This window comes from Caloenas nicobarica, chromosome Z (assembly GCF_036013445.1).
Source record: "Caloenas nicobarica isolate bCalNic1 chromosome Z, bCalNic1.hap1, whole genome shotgun sequence".
NCBI classification, from domain to species: domain Eukaryota; kingdom Metazoa; phylum Chordata; class Aves; order Columbiformes; family Columbidae; genus Caloenas; species Caloenas nicobarica.
The window spans coordinates 53,215,369-53,241,406 of NC_088284.1; the positions used below are offsets into that span (position 1 = coordinate 53,215,369).

Genomic DNA, 26,038 nt, shown 5'->3' on the forward strand with positions numbered 1-26,038 from the left:
CATGTGGAGTTTGTTTACTGTTTCCCACTAACCTCTACTGTGTTTCTTTTCCAAGACATCTTAGATAAAGGTGAACATGGCGCTTACAAAGCTGGCAGAATTGGACTCCCTCTTGCAATTGATGCAAATGGCCTCTGCCAGAACTGGATGTACGGGGCTCTCCAGGAACATGTACCAGAACATGGACTGCCTTTTGAAAGTGTTTAATCTTATTTCTCAGGTGCACTCAACTCTTGTTTACTATGACTACAGATGAACCAGGACCTCTCTCTCCTAAGACCCTGTTTGTGTCTCGGGGGCTAACGCAAAGGATTTGTCGCTGCCTCCTGCTGCTGTTTTAAAACTGTTTCTGCTCCCTACAGCAAGCAGTGTAGATGTTTTGCAAAGGTGAATGCCATCAATAGACTTTCTAATCTGGCTTTTTCAACACTTAATTATTACATTCCCATTCCCTCTAATATTTAATTGACTTGGCTCCTCAGAGCTGGCAGTCACAAATAGGCTTCAGGTAGCAGAGGTTAGGAGGAGCACATATGGCTTGTCATACCTGAAGTCATCCCTGAAGTTTGTTGCCTCAGTGGACTAAATGTTAGGAGAAAGGACTATAGCTAATTGTGATACAGCAAAGCCGGATAGCTTGTGAAATTTGTTCCTTGTGCAAGAACGCCAACGTTTTTTTGACTCTAGCCTCTATTTTCAGTCCCTGGCTTTTGAACACTGCATCTTCTATCAACAGCTGTACTTAACATCCCCAACCATAGGGCAAGGTCAAGAAGCCACTGATTTCACAGATTTCCTTATTTATTACATTTCTGTTCTACTCCCATCACCAACCTCCTTTCATTTAATTAATAGAAATAGCCCAAGGTGACAACACTCAATAAAGCCTCTCACTTATGGCTTACACTGCAGGCCTCATCTCTTCACAGGGGAGTCCAGGACAGTCCCTAGGCCACAACAACTACCACGTCTCTTCCCATTGGGAATAAGATGGTGCCACCTCTGGCTAATGCTGGGAAACGTGAGGAGACAACACGTCAAGAATCTGATCTTGGCTCTACCATAGCACTATAGCTGTAAATAATTTTTACTGTAACACAATTTGGACATCATCCCTCATCAACTGTAGGACTGATTCAAAGGTCAAGAGGAAGGACATCCTCACAATTAAGCATGTGTCAGATGAAAACTAAGTGGCAGAGGCAGTTTAATAACCTACCGCCACACCCTGCCTGATGGCAACACAGCACATCAAGAAGTCGCTATTGTTGGTAGTGCTAATGGAGGCCTTGTCTGAATGACAAAAATGCGCACCTGCACAGTATGTCTCTAGCTGGGATTTTAAGTGTTGGGGAGCACCATCAAGCATTGATAGTGACGCGGAGCCACATGTGATAATAATATTCGTGAGGAGATGAACGTATTTGCTGGTTATTCTGTTGGCCAACCGTTGTCCAATATAGAGACCCTTCTGCTGGGCAAAGACAAGAAACGTTTCTACCAAGCAGAGGAGAGAGACATCAGACTCCTGCTTGGAGAGAAACAGTGCTCTTGGATGTTTCCAGTGAGCAATTTCAGGTCAATTTCTTAATAGTCGTATTTCAGAATATAGCCCAAATCTCTTACACTACAAGCTTTCTAGACTCTGCAACATTCCCTGTGTTCAAAAAAGACAAATTATTTTACTTGGCAGTTGCAAAAAGAGAATTAAATCAGCTCGTTTTTGCAACTGAAATGATTTTACTGATCTTATAGCTGATCTTACAGCTTCTCAAAATCATTGTTTGTGCTGTTTGCACACTTTACGTTTTGAGGCTTATCTCAGATGGATAAACATGTGGAGTTGCAGGCAGATAACAGGAGTAAAAGGATAAGCAGAGAAATGCAAGCCCTTGAGTAAGACTGAGACCAGGTCTCCAGGTCAGTTCCTCCAAGCTATAAATGGAAATCTTGATTTCAGCTTAGACAAAATGTGGCTCTGGGCCTGGTGGATATTAACAATAAGGTTGCAACGATGTAAGTGGTGCTTGTAGGTCTGACCACGAAGAGAAGGAACCACAAGTTTCACATCTACTGAGCATGTGTGGATCTATTAGGCAGGTGCAAAAGTAATTGCAGTTTTGGACCATGAATTTTAAATCATTATAACTAGGCTCAAACAGATCTTTATTAATCAAAATAGGAACCATTACAATCAACACGTTTTTGCCAATGCGAAACAAGATTGTTTATTCCTGTAGCATAAAAATCAGTGCTCTGGGATTCGGCAAACCTTTGGGAAGCATTTTCTGCATCCTGCTTGCTGTGGAAGTGTTTTCCCTGCAAAAAGTTGTTGACATGCTCGAAGAAGTGGTAGCCAGTTAGAGAGAGGTCAGGTGAATATGATGGATGAGGCAAAACTTGGTAGCCAAATGCATTCAACTTCGGAAGCATTGGTTGTGTGAGGTACGGTCAGGCATTGTTGTGGAGAAGAACTGGGCCCCTTCTGTTCACTGCCTGTGGGTGTTTCAGTTTTCGGTGCATCTCATTGATTTGCTGAGCATCCTTCTCAGATGTAATGGTTTCACTATGATTCAGAAAGCCGTAGCGGATCAGACCAGCAGCAGACCACCAAACAGTGACCATGACCTTTTTTTGGTACAAATTTGGCTTTGGGAAGTGCTTTGGGAGTTCTTCTCAGTCCAACCACTGAGCTGGTCCTCACCAGTTGTCGTATAAAATCCACTTTTCATTACACGTCACAACGCGATCAAGAAATGGTTCATTGTTGTTCCGTAGAAGAAGACGATACTTCGAAACTACTTTTTTTTTTTTTTTTTTTTTAAATTTCAGGCAGCTCATGGGGCACCCACTTATTGAGCTTTTTCAATTTTCCAATTTGCTTCAAATGCCGCATGACCATAGAATGGTTGACATTGAGTTCTTTGGCAACTTCTCATGTAGTTGTAAGAGGATCACCTTCGATGATTGCTCTCCATTGGTCGTTGTCAGCTTCTGCTGGCCGGCCACTACGCTCATCTTCAAGGCTCTCGTCTCCTTTGCGAAACTTCTTGAACCAGCACTGCACTGTACATTCGTTAGCAGTTCCTGGGCCAAATGCATTGTTGGTGTTGCCAGTTGTCTCCGCTGCTTTACGACCCATTTTGAACTTGAATAAGAAAATCGCTTGAGTTTGCTTTTTGTCTAACATAATTTCCATCGTCTAAAATAAATACAGAATAACAGCATGTAATAAGTCAGTAGCAAAAAAACATAAAGCGAGAAAAGCGCATTAAAATGATGTATAAGATAATCACATTTATTTAAGAATGTGTCCAATCTCAAATGGCAAATTTCAACAATGCAAAAACCACAATTCTTTTTGCACCGAGCCTCTAAATACCTGTTAGGGAGGGCAGCCATCATTCATTTCTGTCTATTATGCCGAGGTGTACAGAAGTCATGACTCTGCTGTGGTAGTTACTGTGCAGATGCATAACAAGGATTTGTAGCTCCAGACTGATAGTGGATTAAAGAATGTTCTTCTATCAGGTTTTGAGAGTAGTTTTTCTAATGACAGAAACAGTTTGCATGTTACTTCACTTACCAGTCAAAGTAACAGTTAGCGGCGGTCTCTATTAGTAGCTTCAATGAATAGAAAATTGCTGCCAAAGGGTTTGTTTCTCCATCGGGGAAAATTTTTCTTTTAAAAGTTTCATTGAAACCATATCCTAGAAACAATGTGGACCAGACGTGGAGACGATAAGTGCTTGCTGAAAACAAGTGGTTTCCAGCACTTGTATAGAAACCAGCTTCACTTCTGAAAATAAAAAAGTGGAGCTGAACAAACAGGGCATGAGGCAGGAATGTCCTTACTGCCCTTACTGCTTAATGCAGTGGTGCTGTGCTTTATACAAACACACAAAAATGTCAAACCTCAGTTTCAGGTGCCCACAATGCCTGTTCCTGAGATCACAGGTGGAATGTGAACGATGCTTCAAGTCGATCACACCATAAAGAAAAGAGTAAGACAGTCTCCCCACTGTTCTCCTTAATATATGTGTTTGCTGCTAATGCCACAAGAAATCCAAAGAGATCACCATCCACACTGCACAGCTGAATTGTGGTGGAGTCAGGAGCATAGTTTTACTGACAGTAGAGAGAGGCCCTGTGACCATAACAAAAATAGACATTTATCTGGCCAGCGACAGGAGCCACCAGGTCCACTGGCTTTGACCTGTGCTCTTCCTCCACAAACTCCTGGCTCACCTGGCGCTGCAGACGACATTTCAGGTCAGGGATGCAGCACTTTGTCCTGACATGAGTGATTTAAAGCAGAAAGGCAGGTCTGGTAGGAGAATTGTGAAACTACTGCACTGGCACGGAAGACTGGAATATTTAAATAACTGAATATCCTTAGTGGAGTAAAATATACAAAGTAAGTCAGAATTTCTCCTTGTGACTTAGACCTTTCTTTGGTGGCTACCGCAGTTCCTATAGAGCTTTCCTAGCCATGACAGTAAGAAATACGATAACTGCGTAGCATGAAGTCACAGCTGGGGAAGTGGTTCATCCTGTAACACTCCCTGACCTTCTGCCACTCTTGGGAAGATGCTCTCCCTATTTCATTGAGTACAAACAAACATTGGTCCTTGGAGAATGAATGGCAAACGAGGAGGTCACTTGGTGGCTTTGTGCTCATTCTTTACACCCATTCTGTACATCCAAACTGACACCAGTGGATGAGGTTCCTTCTTGTAGTTTCCTGAGAAGGCAGCAAAGCATTTCTCGCAAAGCATTTCTCAGCTGGCTAATAGTATCTGGGACAAAAAGGTCAGAAAGTCTCCCCAGTAGCACTTCCAACCTCTGGGCCTCAATTCAGTTCCTGAAGCACACATGGAAATTGTGTTAATCCATCATCTTAAACACTCTGTAAGCAGACAGGTACTGCAGGTGTGCTGCAGACCTCAGGCTTCCACCAAGACCTTAGCTGGCCCTTGACTGCCAGGTCTAACAGCTGCAAGTGATATTTCCTTCTGACTGTGAGCAACCCAGGAATTTTAGCCCATCCTATCTGTTGCTAATTTGGTCACGGTGACTCACCCCCTTCCATAATTTCCAGGCTCACTGCTACAACATTCTCCAGTTGTCAACACAATCCTCAGGGGTCTGCAGAAAGCTTTAATTCAAAGAGTTCTGGTTTTGGAGGATGGTGGTTTAACTCCTCATATATAACCAAATTGACAAACCTAACCCTAACTAGCAAAGCCTTTAATGGGTGGAAACACCTCCAAAGTAATCTCTTTCCTGCTGCTTCTGCCAATATGTGCTTTAGGAATGATGAAATAATACACACTGTAGGCTTAGTAAAGTAGGACCTGGTTCTGTCCTGCAACTCATCTGGGTTTGGCTCTGGCTTTCATGTGCACTGACACATTGCCTTCAGCATAAAATTCAAGACCCTCTGTTTTCCACAGTAATAAAAGCTTTGGCTTAGCAGCAGTTGGTTGCACTCAGCACTCTGCAGATTTTTTTTTTCACATTTGCAACCAACAGAAAGAACTAAAAAAAGATGCGAATGCTACAAAGTTGCAGTGCTTTATAAGTAAATTTAGTGATAGCAGGATTTGCTGTTGTTATCCCAAAGTTCCCAGCAGATAACCCTTCTCTCTGCACACCCTTTGCTTAGCTGATTCACTCTGCTGTATGTATTTTGGCTTGTAAGCAGCCCTATATAGGGGTGTGCAAATGAGTCTGCTTAATCTCTAGGGAAAACCAGACTCTAATGATAAAAGTATACTTATTTGTGGCCAGGCTGAAGTTGCAGATTTTACAATTCAATGGCCAGCTCAAAAAGTGAAGCCCACAGCGACTCAAAAGAGTCATGCACATGTGATCTTTTAACAGCACACGAGCAACCTAACCCCTTTGATGCAAGAGCCCTGCCTTCTCTCCCGTGTTTCTCTGAGAACAGTTTTGAAAAGCACAACTTTATTCTCCCCTCTTTGTGCACCACATGCTGATGTCTCACCCAGCCCTTATGCACTCATGCAAATGTGGAGGCGACCTCCGCTTAGTGACAGCAGGACCCAGAGTTTTGGCAAGACCGTCCAGGTTTGCCTTGTCTCAGGGCAGGGCTGCGAATTTTAAGGCACATCCAACTGACTCAGCAGCCTAGTTGAATTCTGAAGAACGATCTTTAAATATGCACATTTTGGATCTGGGCCTCACCCAGGGTAGTCTGGCTAGTGCAGAAATGCTAAATCAATTTGGTTAATGTAAACCTGAAGCAGGTCCGCTGAGATCCTCATCTGGCTTTGAGGCAGCATCAGCTGCTGGCCCTACTATTCCTGTAAAGCTTGTTATGATAAGTGGCATAGCTACACAGAGGAATACCATCAGTCCTCTTCTGTCTACAGCTCACCTGACTTTTGGAGATCCAAACACTTCTACCTGCAAAGTCTCAGTGGCTTGACTGTAACCAAGTACCTCAGGCATTGTAAAAACTGATTTTCTTCCTCTTTTCTACCTAGTTCCCTGCTTTGCAAGTCAGACGAAGACTGAAAGGATGGGAGTGAATCTGTGGTTCTGTTTAATGCTGTGACCCACTGGACTGAATTTAACAAACAAAAAGACAAATAGAAATAAATTTTAGTATTCTACATAGTCCTTTCAGGCCACCTTCAAAGAAGACGCTGCACTGCTCCACCTCCTCTGGCCTAAAGAGAGGTTTCAGCCAACAGCATGCTTGATTTGTTTGGAGTTACAACTTGGGTATTACTCCTCTGTTTCATGAGCAAAGCTGGAATAGTGATGTGATTGAAATTGAGGCGGCTGTTTTAAACGATGGAATGGAATACAAAGGTTGCAATGCACTAACAGGTGACTTGTCCTTGGAGTGGGCCAAGCAGGCAGCACAGGTTTAGGCCCTGGGGCTGGCTCCAGCACAGCCAGGTCTGACAGCTTCACCGCGGCTCTCTCTAGAGACCCGACCGTTTAGGAAACGGTGCTCTGGCTCCTTTCTAAGCCTCTTTGCACTGTCAATCTTTTGACACTTGGGAGTTGCTAAACCCCTGTAGTTTCATAACTCTTTCTCAATCTCCTGAATAACAAGGATCCCAAAACCTGTGGCTGTCTCCAGTTTACATCCTCTTAAGGCAAGAAGAATCACATAGATCCACCTCCACCCAAGGTCACCTCTGGATGCCCTTCTTGTGCCATCCTCAAAATCATTTGCATGTAGCCACTGATCTCTTGTGGCTTTCCAAACTCACCAGTCAGGTCAGAAGCAAAACTCCCAGAGAGTAAAACCAGTAAAACCTCATACAAATAGCATATGAAGCACTTTCCCATCCTATGCATGCTGCTGCATGCCAGGGAGAAAAGACTTGGAAAAATGGTTTGCACCAAAATGTTTGCTTCCTCCTGATATTCAGAAAATTTCTCCAGAATTTGAGTCCAGATGTTTGTAACGTAACATTTTTAAACTGCAAGATCATCTGTAGGGCACCTTGGCCTTGAGCAACTGTGCTGCAAACTTCAGTGTGTCTGCATTATGGATTTTGAAGACAAAATGAACATTGGGGCTAATCTGATTTATCCTCAAAATGGTGTCTCAGAAGCTCTGCTCTGATGCTACAAAGAAGCACTACAAAGAGTCTCCTAACGCTTAGTATCCAGCTCCACTTATTTCAATGACAGGGGCTCAGCTTAGCATGTTCCTTGCACAAACTAGAGATAACTTACATTTATGGCTAAACTTTTTTGATCTTGCAAAGACTTGGCATTTCCTCAGCTTCTGGAGTGAGTCAGGCAGGATCAGTGCATTTTAAACACAGTTCTAAAAAAGTGGAATAAAGCTCTGCTCCTAGTTACATTCACAAAACAGAACAGGAAATCAATAGAAGCGAAGCAACTGAAGCGATGCCGACTTGTTTCACTTTGCTAACCTTTTTTGGTCAAAATTTTCATTTAGGACAACTTTTCGGTTTGCTTTGTTTTTCAGTGGCAGATGATTTACAGGAAAGCAATCCAAGACTATCCTATGACCGTGATTCACTTTCCTGAACCTATTGCCATGAAAACTGTAAATGATGCAATAGGCTGTGACTGCCACTCAAAGATCCGTCATAGTATCTGCTAAGTAATTTGTACTCCCAGGGCTGCATTTTACAGTAAATGGAAGTAGAGAATTGTCAGGAACATGCTGTTGGGAGTTAAAAAAAAAAAAAAAAAGACAAAAAAAAAAAAAAAAGACAGCCCCCTCCCCCCCGCAAAACCTCAAACCAAACCAAAACCAAGTCAAACCAAAACAAACACAAAAAAACCCAAAGAAAAAGATGATTACATCAGTGTTGGTAAGTCAACCGTGCATCTTCAGCACACATAAAGCATTTAGAGGCAGGTTGGGGAGGAGCTACCTGGCATCTCAAAATCTTGCCACTCCACCACAAGCAGCACAGTGGTGAATTAAATCCCAGACAGACACCACTGACAGCCCTGCATGAGAAACGCATCTCACAGTAGCCCCTGCTCTCATAGGACTTGTGATACCAAGTCCCTCTCCACTGCAGTTGCACAGACTGAGTGAGGGTAACTCCAAGTTTGATGCCTGAGGAACAGGCCTGAAGAAACCAGCTAGAAAACCAGAAAGTTTCACATCCATGGCTTAGAGAGCGAAGCGTGGTGGTGGCCATGAAGTAAGACAGGCAAATCCGGGCTCCTCGCTGAGCAACTTCAAGCAGCAGTGGGAGATGCAGAACTCAGTTCGTCAGCGGCAGAATATCAGAGCAGAGACACGCCAGGGTAGGACTGCTCATCAAATACACTTCTCACTAAGGACTAGACTTCTAAAAAATATTTAACGTAGGAGCCCAGCGATGCCCAGGGAAAGATTTAATAAAACAAGGGTAAAATATGCAAAGAAAGCCAGCGGGGAAAGGCAAGTGGCATTTTAGAGAAGAGTCTGTTTAATTCCTTCGCAGCACACACAGAGAGGAGGTACTGAGCAGCGCTGCATGCACCGAGTGCTGTGCAGAGACTGTGCAGCTGTCTGTGAGGGACATTAGGGGTTCAAACAAGCAGCAGCAGCAACAGCAGCAGCACAGTCCTTGTGTGACGAGGGGATGGTCAACGCAAAGGACCATTACCCCAGCACGGGCTCTAAGGCAGCATTCTCTCCCTCTGCAGCACAGCATCATCTGGAGGATTCCCAATGGCAGTCTTGCATCTGCTGTGGAAAAAACGATGTAGAAAACTGCTTTGGCTTGCCAGTTGTGAATGACTGCAAATCCCCCTGCTGCAGGGGGACTGCCTCTGCAGTAAACAGATAAATATTCTTCCAGCACACTGAGAAATCCTCCTGAAGTGAAACAGGACGTTCCCAGGACTTCAGAAGCCAGGCACTGCCTCTCCATGATTGCAACCATAAGGAAAAAGGAAGTTTTGGTGTTTTTCAGGTATAGAATATTAATGACAAGGATGCAACAAGCAACAGTTTATTTGTAGAAAAATCGTTTAAAATTTTACTACATTGTAAGATTAAGGAAAAAAATAGTATTAATATATGTACATACAATATATATAAACAAACACACATTGCACCATTAAAATTACATGCTTTTTTTTTTTTTAAACAGAGAAAGGGTCATATTCCCTCATATCAATTTTAAAATTATCACTGCAAGAAACCTTGCTTCCTTTTTGTTTTTATCCCCATCGAAGTTTTCAAGTACAGGAAGTAAGTAATGCAGGATCTAATAGTAGAAAACCTTTGTTATACACAAATTACAACTGACAGCTATACAATATTATTCTGCAGTATTCAACACTTTTGTTTTTTGAACTCTATAATGATATGAACTTTTACCTGAGGTGCATGGAAATAATGAAGCATGATAATTGGCAAGCTTAAGAGATTTTTCACATTATGATTTGACTGTAATTGAAGCTGATTAGATATCACATGTCTATACCCATATTACTGGCACAAGAATGCTCTGCGTGAGTCATCACCAATGTCTTAGAAGTGCAGGAAAAATTAAAAGGCAAGCACCACTTGCAATAAGCATGCAGACAATTTAAGTGAAACAGAGGTAGCGTGTTCTTGTAACTCCAGCAGGGTCATTCAAATCAACTGCACCCTCCCTTCTGCAAAAGGCACTCGCTTTTTCAGCTATAAACTGGGCTTAAATTCAGTCAGATTGACCACAAATGGTGGGTTTCTCTCCTTACAAATATATTAAAAAAAAATTAACCAGAGGACACAATGCAAAGAAAAAAAATAGGTGTAAGAAATACACATTTCAGGTAATATGTGCTATTCCTCTCCCCCTACCTTTTATAGGGAGAATCTAAATATTTTATAAAACAGTTGCAGTACGTAATCCAAAAGTTAAGACTTTCCAGTTAAAATGGCATTATTAAGCAGCACATTATGTATCAGGAATAATTTTAAAACACTAGAAGTACACCAGCCTTTTTAATAGATAAAGAGCAACAATTCACAGTTAGAAGTAGAAAGTTTATGCACAAAAAGGTGGTGCTGGAGAAGGATAAAGATCCCTTGATGTAAAACCCCATAAGTGAAAATGCACAGAAACTCCTGTATTGTATCTTTTATCATTTCTGCTGTTTGAAAAGATGTCCATGCAAAACACCTGCTCTTACCGTGACACTACAGAGCTAATCGAGTTGTAAGATGTGCCACTGTTGCAACTGGAAGCATATGCCTCTTGACCATTAGCATCTAAATTTATTTTGAATACAGAAGATGCTTTCAGTAAAAAGTCTGCTGCATCTCTGCGACCCAACTCCCTCAGCTTAGACATTAGGATACCTACAGTGCTCTCAGGAGCATTACTCCACTCCTGCAGAAGGGCATGGACTGGGCTTGAGATAAAGTCATTTTGTGTTCCATTATTTGTATTGTACTTTGCAACAAGATCAGGGAGGCCCAGGTTCATGGCCAGAAGGCACCAGTCTTTGCCCATAGGATCAGGTGGATCCAGAAGTCGACTTAGTTTTCTTCTGGTAAGCAGATTCAGATCAGAAACATGAATATCCATCCCTAGGCTTCCCTGGGAGTAGACATCGAGAGACCCAAAACACAGTATACTGCTAAAGCTCTCTTTATATCCCCCCATAGTGTTGGTCAGTGATGTCTCCTTTTGACTCTGTGCACGGAAGAAGTCTCTAGGCTGGTAGACCATCACTGGTTCATGATGTTCCCTCAGCTGCTGAGGACTAAGGTAGTATTTCCCAGTCAGAAGGCCTGGTAAGGTTGTGGCCATTAAGTTATCGATAGTGCTGCATACAGAATCCAGGAGTAAGCAACACTTGATCTTCTCTGTTTCCAGTCCTCTAACTTGAACCTCTATACCCTGACCATGGTTGACCAACAGCACTAAAAGCTCAGTTCCACGATTCATAATCTTTGATCCATTTACCCACAGACGTATGTCAGCATCTCCCTCTGTGCTTTGCTGATGAATCCACCTGCAGAGATTCACCTGAACTTTATGAAAAATTCCACAAGGAAATGGGGTAAGATGTTCCACAGGAACGATTCTAACACCACCATAAATCATCACCTCATCCTCCTCATCTGTCCAAGACCTGTGGAGATTGTCAGTCTTTATGAGAGCAGGAATATCCACCATTGCTCCACTGCTAAGGTCCCTTGCACAAATATCCATGGCATCCAAAATCTGTATCAGTTCTTCCACATCACTATCTGTCACCAGACGCTGGATGTCGTCTATGGTGTACCGACCTCTATAGTGATGCAGGGCTTTTGGGTTCTCCACGGACAGGATTTTTCCAAGGACATTTGAACAGAGCCAGCGAGGATCCAGAAGCACAACATCTTGGACAGTTTCACTCTGCATAATGTTAATCTGTTTATAAATAAGAAAGTTACTATTTACATCTCGTGAAGTACATGATGACATCCCATGTTTTCTCCTTCCTAACTTACTGACCCAATCATTTAATTAACACTGCTGACAAGAGAAAAACAAACAGTGCATTTTAATTTCTTGCAAGTATTCAGAACAAAGAGCAGATCTTGCTCTTGATTTCCACTACTAACAAAGCCATTAAAGCCCAACAGCTGTAAAGCCCAGCCATGCCCTGCAAGCTGTTTATGCAAAGGTGTTATTCTATGATTCCATTTCTAATGGATACACAAATTTCTCATGTGCAGTGAACATGTTAGACACTACCTCATTTAAGATGATAGCATACTTATCCTTTCTGGGTATCTTATATTCTTACAAGTATAGCAATAAACTAATTCTTCCTGTCTCAAAGAAATAATCTTGAATGAAATAGGAGCCACAAGACAATAAAGATAACAAAAAACATTATTAATCAGTCCCTTCTTCTTACGATAAGGGTAAGAGGGAGGAGAAAAAAATAACTACAGGCACTTGCTTAAATCCTTAATTAAGCAATACTCCATGAAAGCAGTGCCTTGGTAATAAAGGTATGCAATTCAGATAGAAACACTTACTTCTCCTATGCTATGCAACTGCTGTGCAATATGCCGTAGGTCATCTTCACTTGCTAGGGGATTAAGCTGTTCCTGTACATCGTACACAAACTGCTGCAAGGACATGAGCTGGTTGGGTCCATTCATTTTTCTCCATGAAGGCAGTGTGGAGATTATTTTTTCACACAGGTGAGTCATAGCTGGGCAAGTCTTAAAAAAGCACAGAAAACATTCATTTGTAATTCTACTCTGCTGACAATAATAGTACTGTTGCGCTTTTTGGTTTGTTTGTTTGAATGGAGATTGCAAGGCCTAATGCATTCATGATGTACATCCACATCTAAAGAGTTCCCCTTGTGATGGACCTTACTCTTCCATCTAGCATTTACTCGCTCTAAGATCTAACTTTTCTTCGTGAAGTGAATTCCAGAAACAACTTTTCCACTGAAATAAGCAGACTTTCCAAGCATCGCTATGATTACCAAGGGAATCCTGACATGTGGAACAAATTTGGGTTTATATAATCCTGCCTTGTCAAATGTGCTGATGACCTGAAACAGTGACTTCAAGATGTATCAATTGACTTCATGCATCTAGAAGTTAAAGTTTATTTCAGATATTATCAACATTTAATTAAAATCTGTACTCATCAGTATCTGTACAGGATCAGTTTACTTGAACAAGTGGGACAGCAGAGTACCAGAAGAGGTAAAGATGGTACTTTTATCTGTTGATTGTCTTGGACATTACTGATGTCTTCATCCTAAACTCTCAAGCCACAGCACACACTTCTTATGCAGCAAAGTCCTCTAAATTTTGAGCTGGTGACCATGGCTATGATAGTTTTGCCAGAGAAGAAAAGCTTATTCAATCAAGAGACCATTTGGAATGTAAAATAGGCTGAATTTTGTATAAAACCCAAAGATTTTCCTCATCCTACAGAATGAACTCAGTAATAAATTCATTTTTAATTCATTAAAAAAAAAAACATATCAGAAGTAGCTGCAGAAAGTCTTGCTGGTATGTCACACAAGTAAAGAGGGCCTTTGGTATGAAGAAATTTAAATCTATTTAGCACAGGCTACAAAACAACTTGACTTGGCTCACCCTCAGTATGGAAGTCTCGTAGATTGACGCTGATGACATCAAACCATGCCTGGTTTACCTTTAGTCTCATATACATATACCTACACACATAAATGCAACTCCAAGCACACATTTCTCACTAAAAAAGTGTGATAAAAAGTTAACAGATATTCAGTTCACAGATCTATATTGGGAATTATCTTTCTAACAGTTGAGGGAACTGTTCTACTCTGGTGTTTTTTCAATGAAAAACTTATCTGCCTGAAATATATTCTGTTTCTCTGTAATAATACATTGATAAAAAAGGATTAAAAATAAAAAAAAGAAGGGTCAACACTGGAATCTAATTACTGTCAATTCAAAATACAAAACTATAACTTTGAACTGAAATTCTCAAATTGTTTCGTTTCAAGAGAGATCATTTTGGTGATCTGTGCAAAACACTTACAATTTTGAAAATGCTGACTGAATCTTTGATGTCAGGAGTTTGTTTATCACCAGGTCTGTCATGCATGCTCCCAAAAAATTGATATAGCACTTGTTTCCTTAGGTTTCACAATATAAGTGCTAAATTTACAGTAAATTATTACAGGAGATTTTCACATTTTTGCTGGCCCAAACCAGACCATTGGTCGTTACTTACAGAAATTATCTGGCTTCTTATTTCTTGCAAGTGATTTCGGAGAAGCTTCATATCTTTAGACCCAGATGCTCCAGCATCCAAGACAAATAACTTGTCTGAAATCTGCAGATCATTTCCAAATCTAAAAGGGAAAAGGTGAGCAGTTATTTACTTGGTCCCAAATCCAGTTTTATGTCTTAATCCAGCTGTACTTCAGTCTTAAATAACACAAGAGGTATTTTTCTTCCAGGAATAATGAAAAAGTTTAACGACTGATTATGCTACGATGTTTTACTATGACAGACATTACAGAATCACAGAATAGTTTGTGTTGGAAAGGACCTTCAAAGTTCATCTAGTCCAATCCCCCGGCAATGAGTAGGGACATCTTCAACTAGATCAGGTTGCTCGGAGCCCCATCCAGCCTGACCTTGAATGTCTCCAGGGATGCAGCATGTACCCCCTCTCTGGGCAACCTGGGACAGAGTTTCACCACCCACACAGTAAAAAATTTCTTCCTTACATCTAGCCTGAGCCTCCTGTGCTTTACTTTAAAACCATCACACCTTGTGCTGTCGTAACAGGCTCTATTAAAAAATCTGTCCCCATCTTTCTCATAGGCACCTTTTAAGTACTGAAAGGCCGCAATAAGGTCTCTCTGGAGCCTTTACTTCTGCAAGCTGAACGACCCAACTCTCTCAGCTTGTCCCAAAAGGAGAGAGGCAGAATCACCTCCCTCGACCTTCTGATCACACTTCTTTTGATGCAGCCCAGGATACAATTGGCCTTCTGGGCTGCAAGTGCACATTTCTGGCTCACGTTTGATTTTTCATCTACCAGTACCCCCAAGTCCTTCTCGGCAGGGCTGCTCTCAATCCCTTCGTCCCCCAGCCTGCATTCATACTGGGGGTTCCCCCAACCCAGGTACAGGACCCTGTACTTGGCCTTGTTGAACCTCATGAGGTTCACATGGGCCCACTTCTCGAGCTTGTCCAGGTCGCTCTGGATGGCACCCTGTCCCTCAGGCATGTCAACTGCACCCCTCAGCTTGGTGTCATCCACAAACTTGCTGAGGGTTCACTCGATCCCACTGTCTATGTCACTGATGAACATATTAAACAGTACTGGTCCCCGTACGGACCCCTGAGGGACACCATTTATTCCTGGTGTCCATTCAGACATTTTGCCACTGACTGCTACTCTCTGGGTGTGACGAATCAGCCAGTTCCTCAACCACCGAACAGTCCACCCATCAAATCCATACCTCTCTAATTTAGAGAGAAGGATGTTGTGGGGGACCATGTCAAGGGCTTTACAGAAGTCCAGACAGACATCATCCGTAGCTCTTCCTTTGTCCACTGATGTAGTTACTCCATCACAGAAGGCCACTAGGTTGGTCAGGCAGGACTTGCCCTTGGTGAAGCCATGCTGGCTGTCTCAAATCACCTCCCTGTCCTCCATGTGCCTTAGCAGAGCTTCTAGGAGGATCTGTTCTATGATCTTCACAGGCACACAGTGGGGCTGACAGGTCAGTAGTTCCCAGGGTCCTCCTTTCTACCGTTTTCAAAAATGGGTGTGATATTTCTCTTTTTCCAGTCACCAGGGACTTCACTTGACTGCCGTGACTTCTCAAATATCATGGAGAGTGGCTTGGCAGCTACATCAGCCAATTGCCTCAGGACTCTGGGATGTGTATGATCAGGTCCCATAGACTTATGTGTGTTCAGGCTCCTCAGGTGGTCGCAAACCTGATCGTCTCTTACACTGGGAGGGACTTTGCTCCCCCAGTCCCTGTCTTGTAGTTCATTCACTGGAGAGGTGTGGGAAGGGAGCTTGCCAGTGAAGACTGAGGCAAAGATGTTACCAAGTACCTCAGCCTTCTCACCGTCTGTTGTTACCAGCTTTCCAATCTTGCTCATCAGGGGAGTACACTTTCTTTAACCTTCCTTTTCTGGTTGACATACCCGTAGAAGCCCTTCTTGTTAATTCTTTGTGTCCCTTGCGAAGTTCAGCTCCAGCTGCACCTTGGCCTTCCTGACCTCACCTCTGCACAACCGGGCAGTGTCTCTATGCTTTTCCCAGGACACCTGTCCCTGCTTCCACCGCCTTTGCGTTTCCTTCTTGCTCTTTAGTTTGACCAGCAGGTCTCCACTCAGCCATGTTGGCCTCTTGCCCTCCTTACCCCATGTCTTACACCTGGGGATCGAGAGCTCTTGTGCTCGATGGAAAGCATCTTTAAAGATCTGCTAGATCTGCTCCTTTGTCCCTGAGGGCAGTTTCCTAGGGGATTGTACTGACTAACTCCTTGAAAAGATGGAAGTTTGTTTCCCTAAAATTCAGGGTCCTGACTTTACTCTTTGCCTGTCCCATATCCCTCAGTATAGCTGCTCTCAAACTTAGCTTGCTTAAGGCAGCTTGCTAACTGTAATATTGGTAATTTTTTTCAATTTTTCCATAACATAAGCTTGCTGAACATACTCAAAGTATCACAATATCATAAAACTTAAGCCACATAAAAACCTTTTACTTATTTCTATGTATTTTAGCATTTCCGCTTTCCAACTGACATGTTTAAACACTACATAAACTCCCCACTCACCTGTTCCTGATTTCTTTCAACAATGACATGTCTTTGTCATACCAAAACTCTCCAACAGGGCGAGGAAGATTCACTATGTCAGCGTGTGTGGCGACCAAAACGACACGCAGGGGACTTTTCAGCTTTCCACCAAATGCTAGAGGAAAAGCAAGAGCACTCCATCACTAAGAGACAAGCCTGCAGAGATGGCTGTCTTACTGAGCCAGGAAAGCAGCGGTACATTTTACATTCTTCATACCAATTCCTTTGCATTGGATTTACCAACTCTAAGCATAGCCGTACTGTGCTTATACCCCTGGTGCTTTGGCTGTTATCTGCCTATAGCCTTATCTATATCATGTCCAATTTGAATAGCTAGGCTCTTTGATTATTATCAGACACATTGATATTACATCACTTTATTGTTTTAACAAAAGCATTAATCAAGAACACTATTAACTACAAGCTATAATAGCGTGAGGAAAAACGATTACAAATAACAGCATCTTAAAAGGGTTTCTCATTATCTTTGGATGGTCCTTAATACTACAGGTGCAAAGCAGAGGATTATAAGGAGAACACAAAATGTCTACAACATTCATATGTTGGTATGAATGCTATTTTGCAGTACTTACACAAACAACGACCTCTCACTTAGGTGAGAGTTAAGTAGGAAAGCCTGGCAGAAACCATGAAAAAGAATGAGGAGAAAAAAAAAGATACAAATGGCATGAATGAGGTGACAGTATGGAACACACAGTTTTCAATCTTTTCTCAAACTGATCTTCCAGAAAAGAGGAGACATCATTAGACTATTTTTTAAAAAGACAGTACATATAATCCTGCTGCTTTTGCCTGACAAAATGTCACATGGGAGAAATATGCTTACATCACTGAAGTTTTCATCAATTAAGAGCTAAAGAATCTTGATTCATTCATAAAAAGCCAGATCTTCCCAAATCTCTGCATAGCACTTCAAGGTAAATATTTCAAAATTGTAATTTTTTTTTTTTGGCAGCTGAAGGACTTAAGACAAAATAACTGGAAATGCCAAAAGTTTAAGTTTTCTGCTAAATAAGTTACTACATATTACTTGAGATACTTGTAATAGTACAAAAATGCATAGGTATCCAAATTGAGCTGACTAGTACATACACTAATTTAAGCCAATTATTTAAATAATGCTGATAATTAGATCAGCAAGAAGAACAATTAACTCAAATTCTAACTTGGTCAAACAAAGAACTAAGTTTCCTTGCTTGACTGAAGAGCCGTGAAATGCTTTCAGCAATTGCAAATCAACCTTATTTTCAGCCTTGATACTTTTATGCAAATTTCTGTGGTTTTACTTTCAGAAGAAATTTCATGTTGGTTAGATCCAAATGCTCATATTGTTAACCTTGTGATTTGACCTAAAATGGAAAACGAAAGACATGCAGATGCCTTAACTGCAAACTGAAGGCCTTGGCTCATCATTATCTGGCTGAGATAAGGCATATAGAATAGAGCAGACAAAAAGAGAGGGAAAATACTCCATGCACTATGTAAGTATTTGATATGCTCATCTGGTGGGTCCCTAGCAGCATTATAAATGTCCATGAATGCTGAGTTAGATCCACTGGCTGGAATAACATTTCAGATGACAGCACCAAGACGTGTCAGAGCTTGGTTCATCCATGAAACTGTCACCGTCTGCAGACCAAGGCTCAGCTACAAACACGAACAAGTTACACGGTCTCTACACCTAGATCTACAGACCTTTTAATGAAAAAAAAAAGGTATTTAAATTGTTTGTCTGCCAAGTAACTTTCAGTTTGCTAGAAAGCTTGAACATAAACCAAGCAAACTTACTTAAAACCTGTGCAAAATCTGAGAATATACAAAGTGAAATTTACTAACGTTTTTTGTGCACCCTGATGCACCAAAGGTTAACATATTTGAATTTCAAATACAGCTCTGGTTAAACATACTGAAGCAGCATGCACTGAGAGGTAATGTCACTGCACAAAATAATTCTGTCCTGTTCTTACTGACAAGACTAATTTTTTCTGGCAAACTGTTAATTGGGGTTAGACATAAGCAGAATTTAAGCAGTGTGTCTAAACCTGTTTTTAAATGCATCCAACCCTCTGAAACACTTTTCCACTCAGCTTATCTGACATAAAACTTCTTTGCCTGCCATTTACAGGTGTAAATCCCAGTGCTGCAAGAGGATGCACTGTACCTCATGACCCTTTCCAATTGGACTAAGCGGTGTGTACAACTCTTCACACTTGTTCCACAGATAGAATTCCCTTTCTCTAAGAAACTCCGTGTAAAGTTTGTTTGAATGCATATGGATGAAGACACATAACAGCACTCAACACAGGGGATGTACAAAGTTGCAGAGAAACACAAGAACATTAACAGGCAGAAGAACATACCTATTGGCTCCTCAACTGGCACTAATGATTTCAGGAAACTAAGCCAAAAGGTCACTTGGTTTAACTGGATTTCATAAGGCTCCTCAAGACTAAAAAGTACTATGTGAATTGCAGTGGGATCATTCGCAGCAAAATAATCGTAACAGCAGAAATATACAGGATTCCCAGAGAATTCCCAGATGCTGAAATCACCAACTCCTGAAAAACAGACAAACAGATGAAGAAATCACACTTTGTCAGTAAGCACAAAGCATCTTTCCACCATGGAAAGACAAACAAAGAAGTTAATTTGATTTAAACTTTCACAAAAATAAACTGTATGCATGTGAGAAAGGAAGACTGCAAATGCCATCATGAACAAAGAGAAATTGGGTCCTCACAATCTGTTGTTCCTCTCTCACATTCACTTCTCTAGGACAGCCAGCTGGATGCCACATGGAAGCACCTGTGTGTCAAATGCATGCAGCTTTACACATTAAATTGGCCTTTGCCTTGCACAAGAGCAACAGATCTTCTAATTTCCTTGAAAAACAACAATAATGTCCCCCATTCTTTTCCTGCTTACCTGCAAAACCTCATTTTTATTAATTTTTCTTCTTAACATGCCACTGCTGGTATTAAAAACAGCTGAAGAGCGTTCTCAAAGAAGCCACTTTGCTTTACAGAATTGTAGTATTCACATCACATTGTTAAATCAGGACTGAAGAATCAGTACGTTAATGATCCCAAGAGCACCATGCTGCTTTTTGCTGTCTCCTTTAGCTTCAAGTGAGAACAGTATTAGTGTGTTGCACTGTATGCCACTTCCCAGACTCACCATTTGATAAGGGCGAAGTCTGATGCACTTGTACTACCTCTATTTAAATGAAAGCTGATTAAGATGCACCTCAGACTTCTAGAAGAAAAGAAGCCAGAAACCTCCAATCTGCTGTTATAAGTACAGCTATCTAGAGTTCACCCATGTGCACATTTTCTTTCTATACCAAGACAGGACAGAAAAAGAAAAGAAACCTCTTCTGACAGTCTGTTGCACAACTCTGTTTCACTGCAGAATCTGACTTGGTTTCAAATTATACTGAAAGAGGAAATAAGCCTAGACAAAGAACAAGCTTTAGCTACATGCCAAACCCTTCAGCATCTAGGACAAATGTTTTGTCACTGCATGTGCTAGTGTGCATATCCTGCATTCATAAACAGGTTTCTCTCTCTAAAGTAAAATCTTGATTAATCCTAACTCGGCCTCAAAATTGCAGCTACGGCATGCAAAACATTTTCTCTATTAAGAAGGGATCCTACTGGGAGAGACCTTAACATCTGTTAGGATGGCTGGTGGTGTATACCCACCATTTTGTATGGTCTTCATAGTCAAACACCACATACGTACTTATGACAACTTCTCTGATGACCCCTCTTACTGCTAACTCGTTTCAAGTGCAAAGCAGTTAGCTTCCTTACAAAAAGAAAAAGCAAAACCAGAAGTTCCCCTCACCACGTTTGGTGAGCTCCAGGACTCACCAAACATGCTCCAGCCCTGTCACGAGGCGAGAATGGTGGGCCCTTCATACAGCTGGGAACCACTTAAATGGTGCGGACACTTTGGTATATGAGACTAGATTAAATCTGATAAAATTCCCAAACAACATACGGTATAGGTGAAGGAGGCTTCACCCTAGCAGCCAGTCTGCCAACTCACTCCTATTATACCAAATCCCTCTTTCCTCCTGTCCCACTTACTCATCTCAAAAACATTTATATGTGATACTGTACGGACCTGACACATGCGATTCCTATGTGTATTATAGGTACAGAACTTCATGCAGATTTACTTTCTGCTCAAAAAAACCAAACCCCACCAGTGTTGGATTCTCAACCACAGTCACTGCCATACAAAGTCAGATTTTTTTAAAATTTCTTTTTAGAAACAAGCAACATGGCATTAACTGTCCGGCAGCATTAAGGCATGCTGTCCCAGGGCGCTGCTTACCATGCAAGTAGGCATTTTGAATGTCAATGGCCTTGGTGGACTGGTCATCAGCAGAGAAGTGCGGGTGATGCGCAGGTGAAACGAAAGCTTCTAACACCCCTTTGGTCAGGCCTGGCTCAAACATCATACTACGGCTTCTCACGCTGACGTTCTCACAACCAGGATAAAGATTCGTAATGCTTACTGAAACTGGGTCAGGGAGAGGAAAATGAGATTACAAACCATATGAAAATCACAACCTGGTCATTTCAGAATAAGTATGAAAGGCGTAAAAGCTGATTAAGAAAACCAAACTGCTCTTCAAAGAAAGGAGATGTCTACCAAGCTGTGAGCATACACAACTACATCCTTATTCTGAAGGATGAAAAGGAAAATTAATTAGAGTGACCCCATATAGCACTTCTTGCCTTTTAGCAGATATATCGCTGGGTGGGAAGCAGAGAAGATAAACGCATTATTTGGGAATGAAAGCTTTCAATAGTTAAAGTTCTTCAATGTGGAAAAGATATACTGCTTTTTAGCTAAGAGCAGTGATTTTATAGCGTGCTTATTTTTATTGGCATGGAAATACTACATTTCCATACAATTGATTCTTGTACGTAAGGATAAAAATATCACTGTGTAACAACTGTTTCTCGTGAGGTGGGGGAGAAGAGCGGGCCCTTAATCAAAATTATTTTTCTAATAAGTAATTTGTTTAGTTCATGTGTAATTCAGATTCCCTAAGAGTAAATGAGAAATGAAGGGCTTTAAATGCACTTGCACCATCTAGTGGGAAAAGTAAGCACTTCTTTCCTCCACTAGAAGCTGAATTCCAATATTTAGGTTCTAATACAGAAAGAAACTTATCTGTCAGCTGTAAAACTATCATATCTGATCTTCTAGTGCAATATTTAAATTTTTAGGCTCTTGTAAATAAATACATGGTGACTTGACACACTTATTTTTACTGAATTTAAACAGCCCTCAGCACATGATCAAGTATAGACCAAACTGTGCTGGTTTAAATGTTTATCTGATTCACAGATTCAACCCACAACATTATTTACATGTTATGTGCTAATTTTCATCCAAAAAGAACAGATACTGAAACAAACAGAAACAAAAAAATACAAACATTAAAACAACGGCATACTGGCTTTGTTTGCACAGAACTGCACAAGTTTATGGATTTATATCTAGGTAAGCTATTTTCAAGTGCATGCTTCAAACTCACCACTATTTCTATGATTATTTGCCAATGTGACTGGCAGTCTTGTCTGATTTTATGATGGTATGAACACATAACATCTATCCTCTGGTTCTAGTACCAACCAATATATACATATTAAAAAAACCCAAACCTGTCTTGAGTCAAAACTTTGTTGCACCTGCCTCTAGGAAGTGCCTTGAGTGACTTATCTCCCCTTGTGTGGCACAGTAATGTAAGATAAATAAATCAATGTTTCATGTAATAAATTTCTTTATTCTTTTGTCACAGATGTGAGCCCCTTGTGCTAGGTGAAGAGCAACCACAATAACAGTCCTTGTGCCAGGTATCTCTTGTCTTGTTAAGGCACTCCCTGAGTACCTCGTACCTTTGTCAGGTGACTAGAGAGAAAGTAGACATGAAATCTACTGCTAGCCATGTTCTGACATTACTAAAAAAATGAATGAAACCTAAACCTGCAAGTATTATCCAAGTGTTTCTAAACAAAAAGGTAACCCTGACTCCACCTAAAACTTAAGTAGTAAGGCTACTTCTAAACATCAGTTCAAAGTTGAGCTTCTGAAAGTGATGATTTAGCTTGTGTACGTGGCGCAGCCTTTCAGTGTCAGAAGAGGGACCTGGACAAACAGTTCACTACTCAGTGTTCTTTTGCCACAACTGTGGGTTCTTCCAAAGCTGGGCACATGTTGAAATGTAAACCTAGGTAGTCCCTCCACACCTTGGAGCTCTTCCCACTTCATACAGGTCAATTGGTGCTACACGGGAAAGTTTCCCTATTATTTGCACACATATACTTCAGTTTAGAAAATCTCCAGTTTCACCTTGTTTGGAGACAATTGTAGACACCTCTAACTGGGCTAATCCACTTCTGTACCTTATGGAAAAGCACTCCAAGGCAACAGAGGCAGTTCTGAATCCTCCAATACCACTTAAATATCACATAAAGATGCAGCAACTGTTTCAATTTTGCACAAAGTTCATTAAAGTCGCTGAAACAAAAAGGCTGACAAAACAACCCCCAAAATCATGATGGTGGAATCTGACAATGATAATGGCATTTCTAGCCTAGGACTTTTTGTGAAAAATAAACAACACTGTTCAGAAGTCCCGTCCTCCACTGTTCAAGTTCACTTATGCAGCATATGAGTAAACAAAACCTTAACTACTCCTACACCCTCCACACCCATGTTTTTCTTCACTCTTATTTTAGGTATGAGCCTGCGCACAGAGAAGCCAATACCCTCTCTGCTTTGCTTTGGTTTCTTACAAACTAAGCCTGTCCTGCCTTTTGTAGTGCACCCAACAGCTCTTCCTTAGGAGCTACACAGATTAAGAGAAAAATGTTTTCTCATTCAAATGTTACATCTTTGAAGACACACCTGAAGGCTTGGAAGACAAAGGAGATGGGGGGAATCTGGTTGAGTTTGTTGAGGAAAGTCTAGGCCTACGTCTTCGGAAAAAGCTTCGTATCAGGCCACACTTGAGAGACTCCACAAGGGTTGTCTTCCCAGCACCAGAGTATCCGAACAGCTTCAGTTTGATCCGAGGCTGCGGATTTTGCGTGTGCCGCAGCTGCTGGATGAAAAGCCCCCGGTGCGTATCCTAAAATTCAAAGTGAAAAAGAAATTAACATGTGGCAGGGAACTTCTGCCTCATAGCAAATTCAAAACCCTAAGGTTTAGATAACGCTTTCTTGCCAGGTTGGTGTTCATCTGGATTAGTTCTCTCATCTGCCTCATCATTCAAGTTATCAGCTACTGGCAGAAGGGAACGGACAGGTAGACAAGGCACAGCTGACTGCTTGCTCTCAAGAGCCACCTTGAGTCTTCATGCAAGTCACATGTGACTTTAGGCTCAACATCAGTAAATGGGATCATTTTGACCTCTGATGGAGAGGGCAAAGGTGGAAAAGCTAGCCTTTTTCAGTAGCATAAGCAATATCCAGAATTTATATGTGCAGCATTTAAGAATTTTGCAGTGATGGCTACCACCTGAGCAATCTGAAAACTTAATGTGCATTTCCCTCCTTCTTTATGTTACCTTTTCTGGAGTTCTTGTATTTAGGAGAATTGTACTCTTCCCACTCCTTCCACCAAGTTCTCTGTTTATTTCCACTTCAGTTCTTTGCAAGATAAATACTGCTTTTCCCAGACCACTCTTACCTCTCCTTTCCCCAAACACTTACTCTTCTTTACCTTAAAAGACTTCTCCCATACTATTCACTTCCCATTTTTCTACCCCTCTACTATAAGTGTACACCTTCCAGGCTGTTTTCCCTCTTTACTCTCAGGCCTAAATAGATCTGCCTCCCTACTTAATTTTCCTCTCACAGTTTGCCCTGTGTGCATTCACTGTCTCTTCCACAGCTGCAGTCTCACCCTCCCACATAGGCCTTTCTCAAACCCAATCACATCTCCTACAGAAAAGCTTTCCACTTTGGGCTCCCACATTACCCCTCTGTATCTTGTCTTGTGGTATCTGAAGGATACTCCTTCTCTTCCAGCCAAAGACAGAGTCGAAAATGAACAAATAAAATGTCTTTTCTCTTTGCCCAACAAGAGGCAATCAGACATGGATGCTGTTATTTCCCACACAAGCTGAGTTTGGAAGACCAACTCAACAAACGGATGCAGTGCCAGCCAGCAAACTATCAAGTGTCTCCCACCACAGAAAGACCTGTTTTAAGGAAACATGGAGATAGCAGAAAGGTGGAAGGGCAAAGGCCGTAGCTTCATCCTTCATTCCCTCATTTGCAGATGAGTGGATCTGTTCTACATTTGTACTGAGTTTAAAATGTAGGATGAGTCATTAAACGAGCACCTACAGCCCCCCAAAATTATAAGCATGCAGCAATTAAGCTGAGAAATTTGACACAAATAGTAGTGCATATAATTTAGTTCCTTCCTCGCTAACAGGCATTTATTAAATAAGTTAGTCACAATGTAAATACTGCACCTCCTCATGGCTCATACTGAATCCTCTGCAAGAGTCACTATGACAGGAGGTTCCTCATGTGTGTCCTATAAGGGACAAAACCCTCCACAGATATTGAAAGTAGAACAAGTGTCAGGTATGTTCTCTACTAGATATTGACTATTTTGAGCAGTACTGCAGTATTTTCAGCAGTTTGATGTAGTTTATTAATTTCAATTGATCAGATTCTCAGTTGCAAACTATACTCTGATGAAGTATATAATTGTCATACGTTTTCCCCACATATATAGGCAGGTCTTCAATAATTAAGTTATACTCTGCTATCAAGAACAGAGTTACAGCTACTAACGTCTCTTTCAGAAGAGATTTATCTGATCTCCTCCCTTTTGTTCTAGGTCAATTAATATTAATTCCATATTTATACAATGACTAAAACACAAATGTATCCACCCGCATGCAGGAACAGGCAAGGGTTTGGTATGGGCATATAACTGTGCAAACAGATCCTGTTACAACAAACATTTACAAAAGATACCATTACAAAGGAAATCAGAACTTTGGCACTTTCTGACATCTTCACCAATACCTTTCACAATTTTAGAATTATAGATTTACTGAATGACTAAAGGACATGATTCTGCTTCACCTTGGAAATGTCTGGTACACACCATATTCTATTGCAACTCCTAAGCGGTCATTTATTTCAGTTTTCCACAGACCCATTAGCAT

The 26,038-nt window shown here is 41.3% G+C and overlaps 1 protein-coding gene and 1 pseudogene across 1 annotated transcript in view; both read right to left on the bottom strand.

The window, feature by feature from the left end:
* Positions 1-2,169: 2,169 nt before the first annotated feature.
* On the bottom strand, positions 2,170-3,199 carry LOC136001293 (histone-lysine N-methyltransferase SETMAR-like; annotated as a pseudogene).
* Positions 3,200-9,580: 6,381 nt separating this feature from the next.
* The window catches only part of DAPK1 (death associated protein kinase 1), a 90,184-nt gene continuing 73,726 nt past the window's right edge, over positions 9,581-26,038 (bottom strand). The window contains exons 20-26 of the mRNA XM_065656186.1: positions 23,755-23,977; positions 21,166-21,354; positions 19,182-19,379; positions 16,780-16,915; positions 14,202-14,322; positions 12,494-12,682; positions 9,581-11,876 (exon numbers count right to left, since the gene is read on the bottom strand). Coding sequence (XP_065512258.1) covers positions 10,644-11,876; positions 12,494-12,682; positions 14,202-14,322; positions 16,780-16,915; positions 19,182-19,379; positions 21,166-21,354; positions 23,755-23,977 — 2,289 coding nt within the window. The 3' untranslated portion in view covers positions 9,581-10,643. The remainder of the gene's footprint in view (positions 11,877-12,493; positions 12,683-14,201; positions 14,323-16,779; positions 16,916-19,181; positions 19,380-21,165; positions 21,355-23,754; positions 23,978-26,038) is intronic.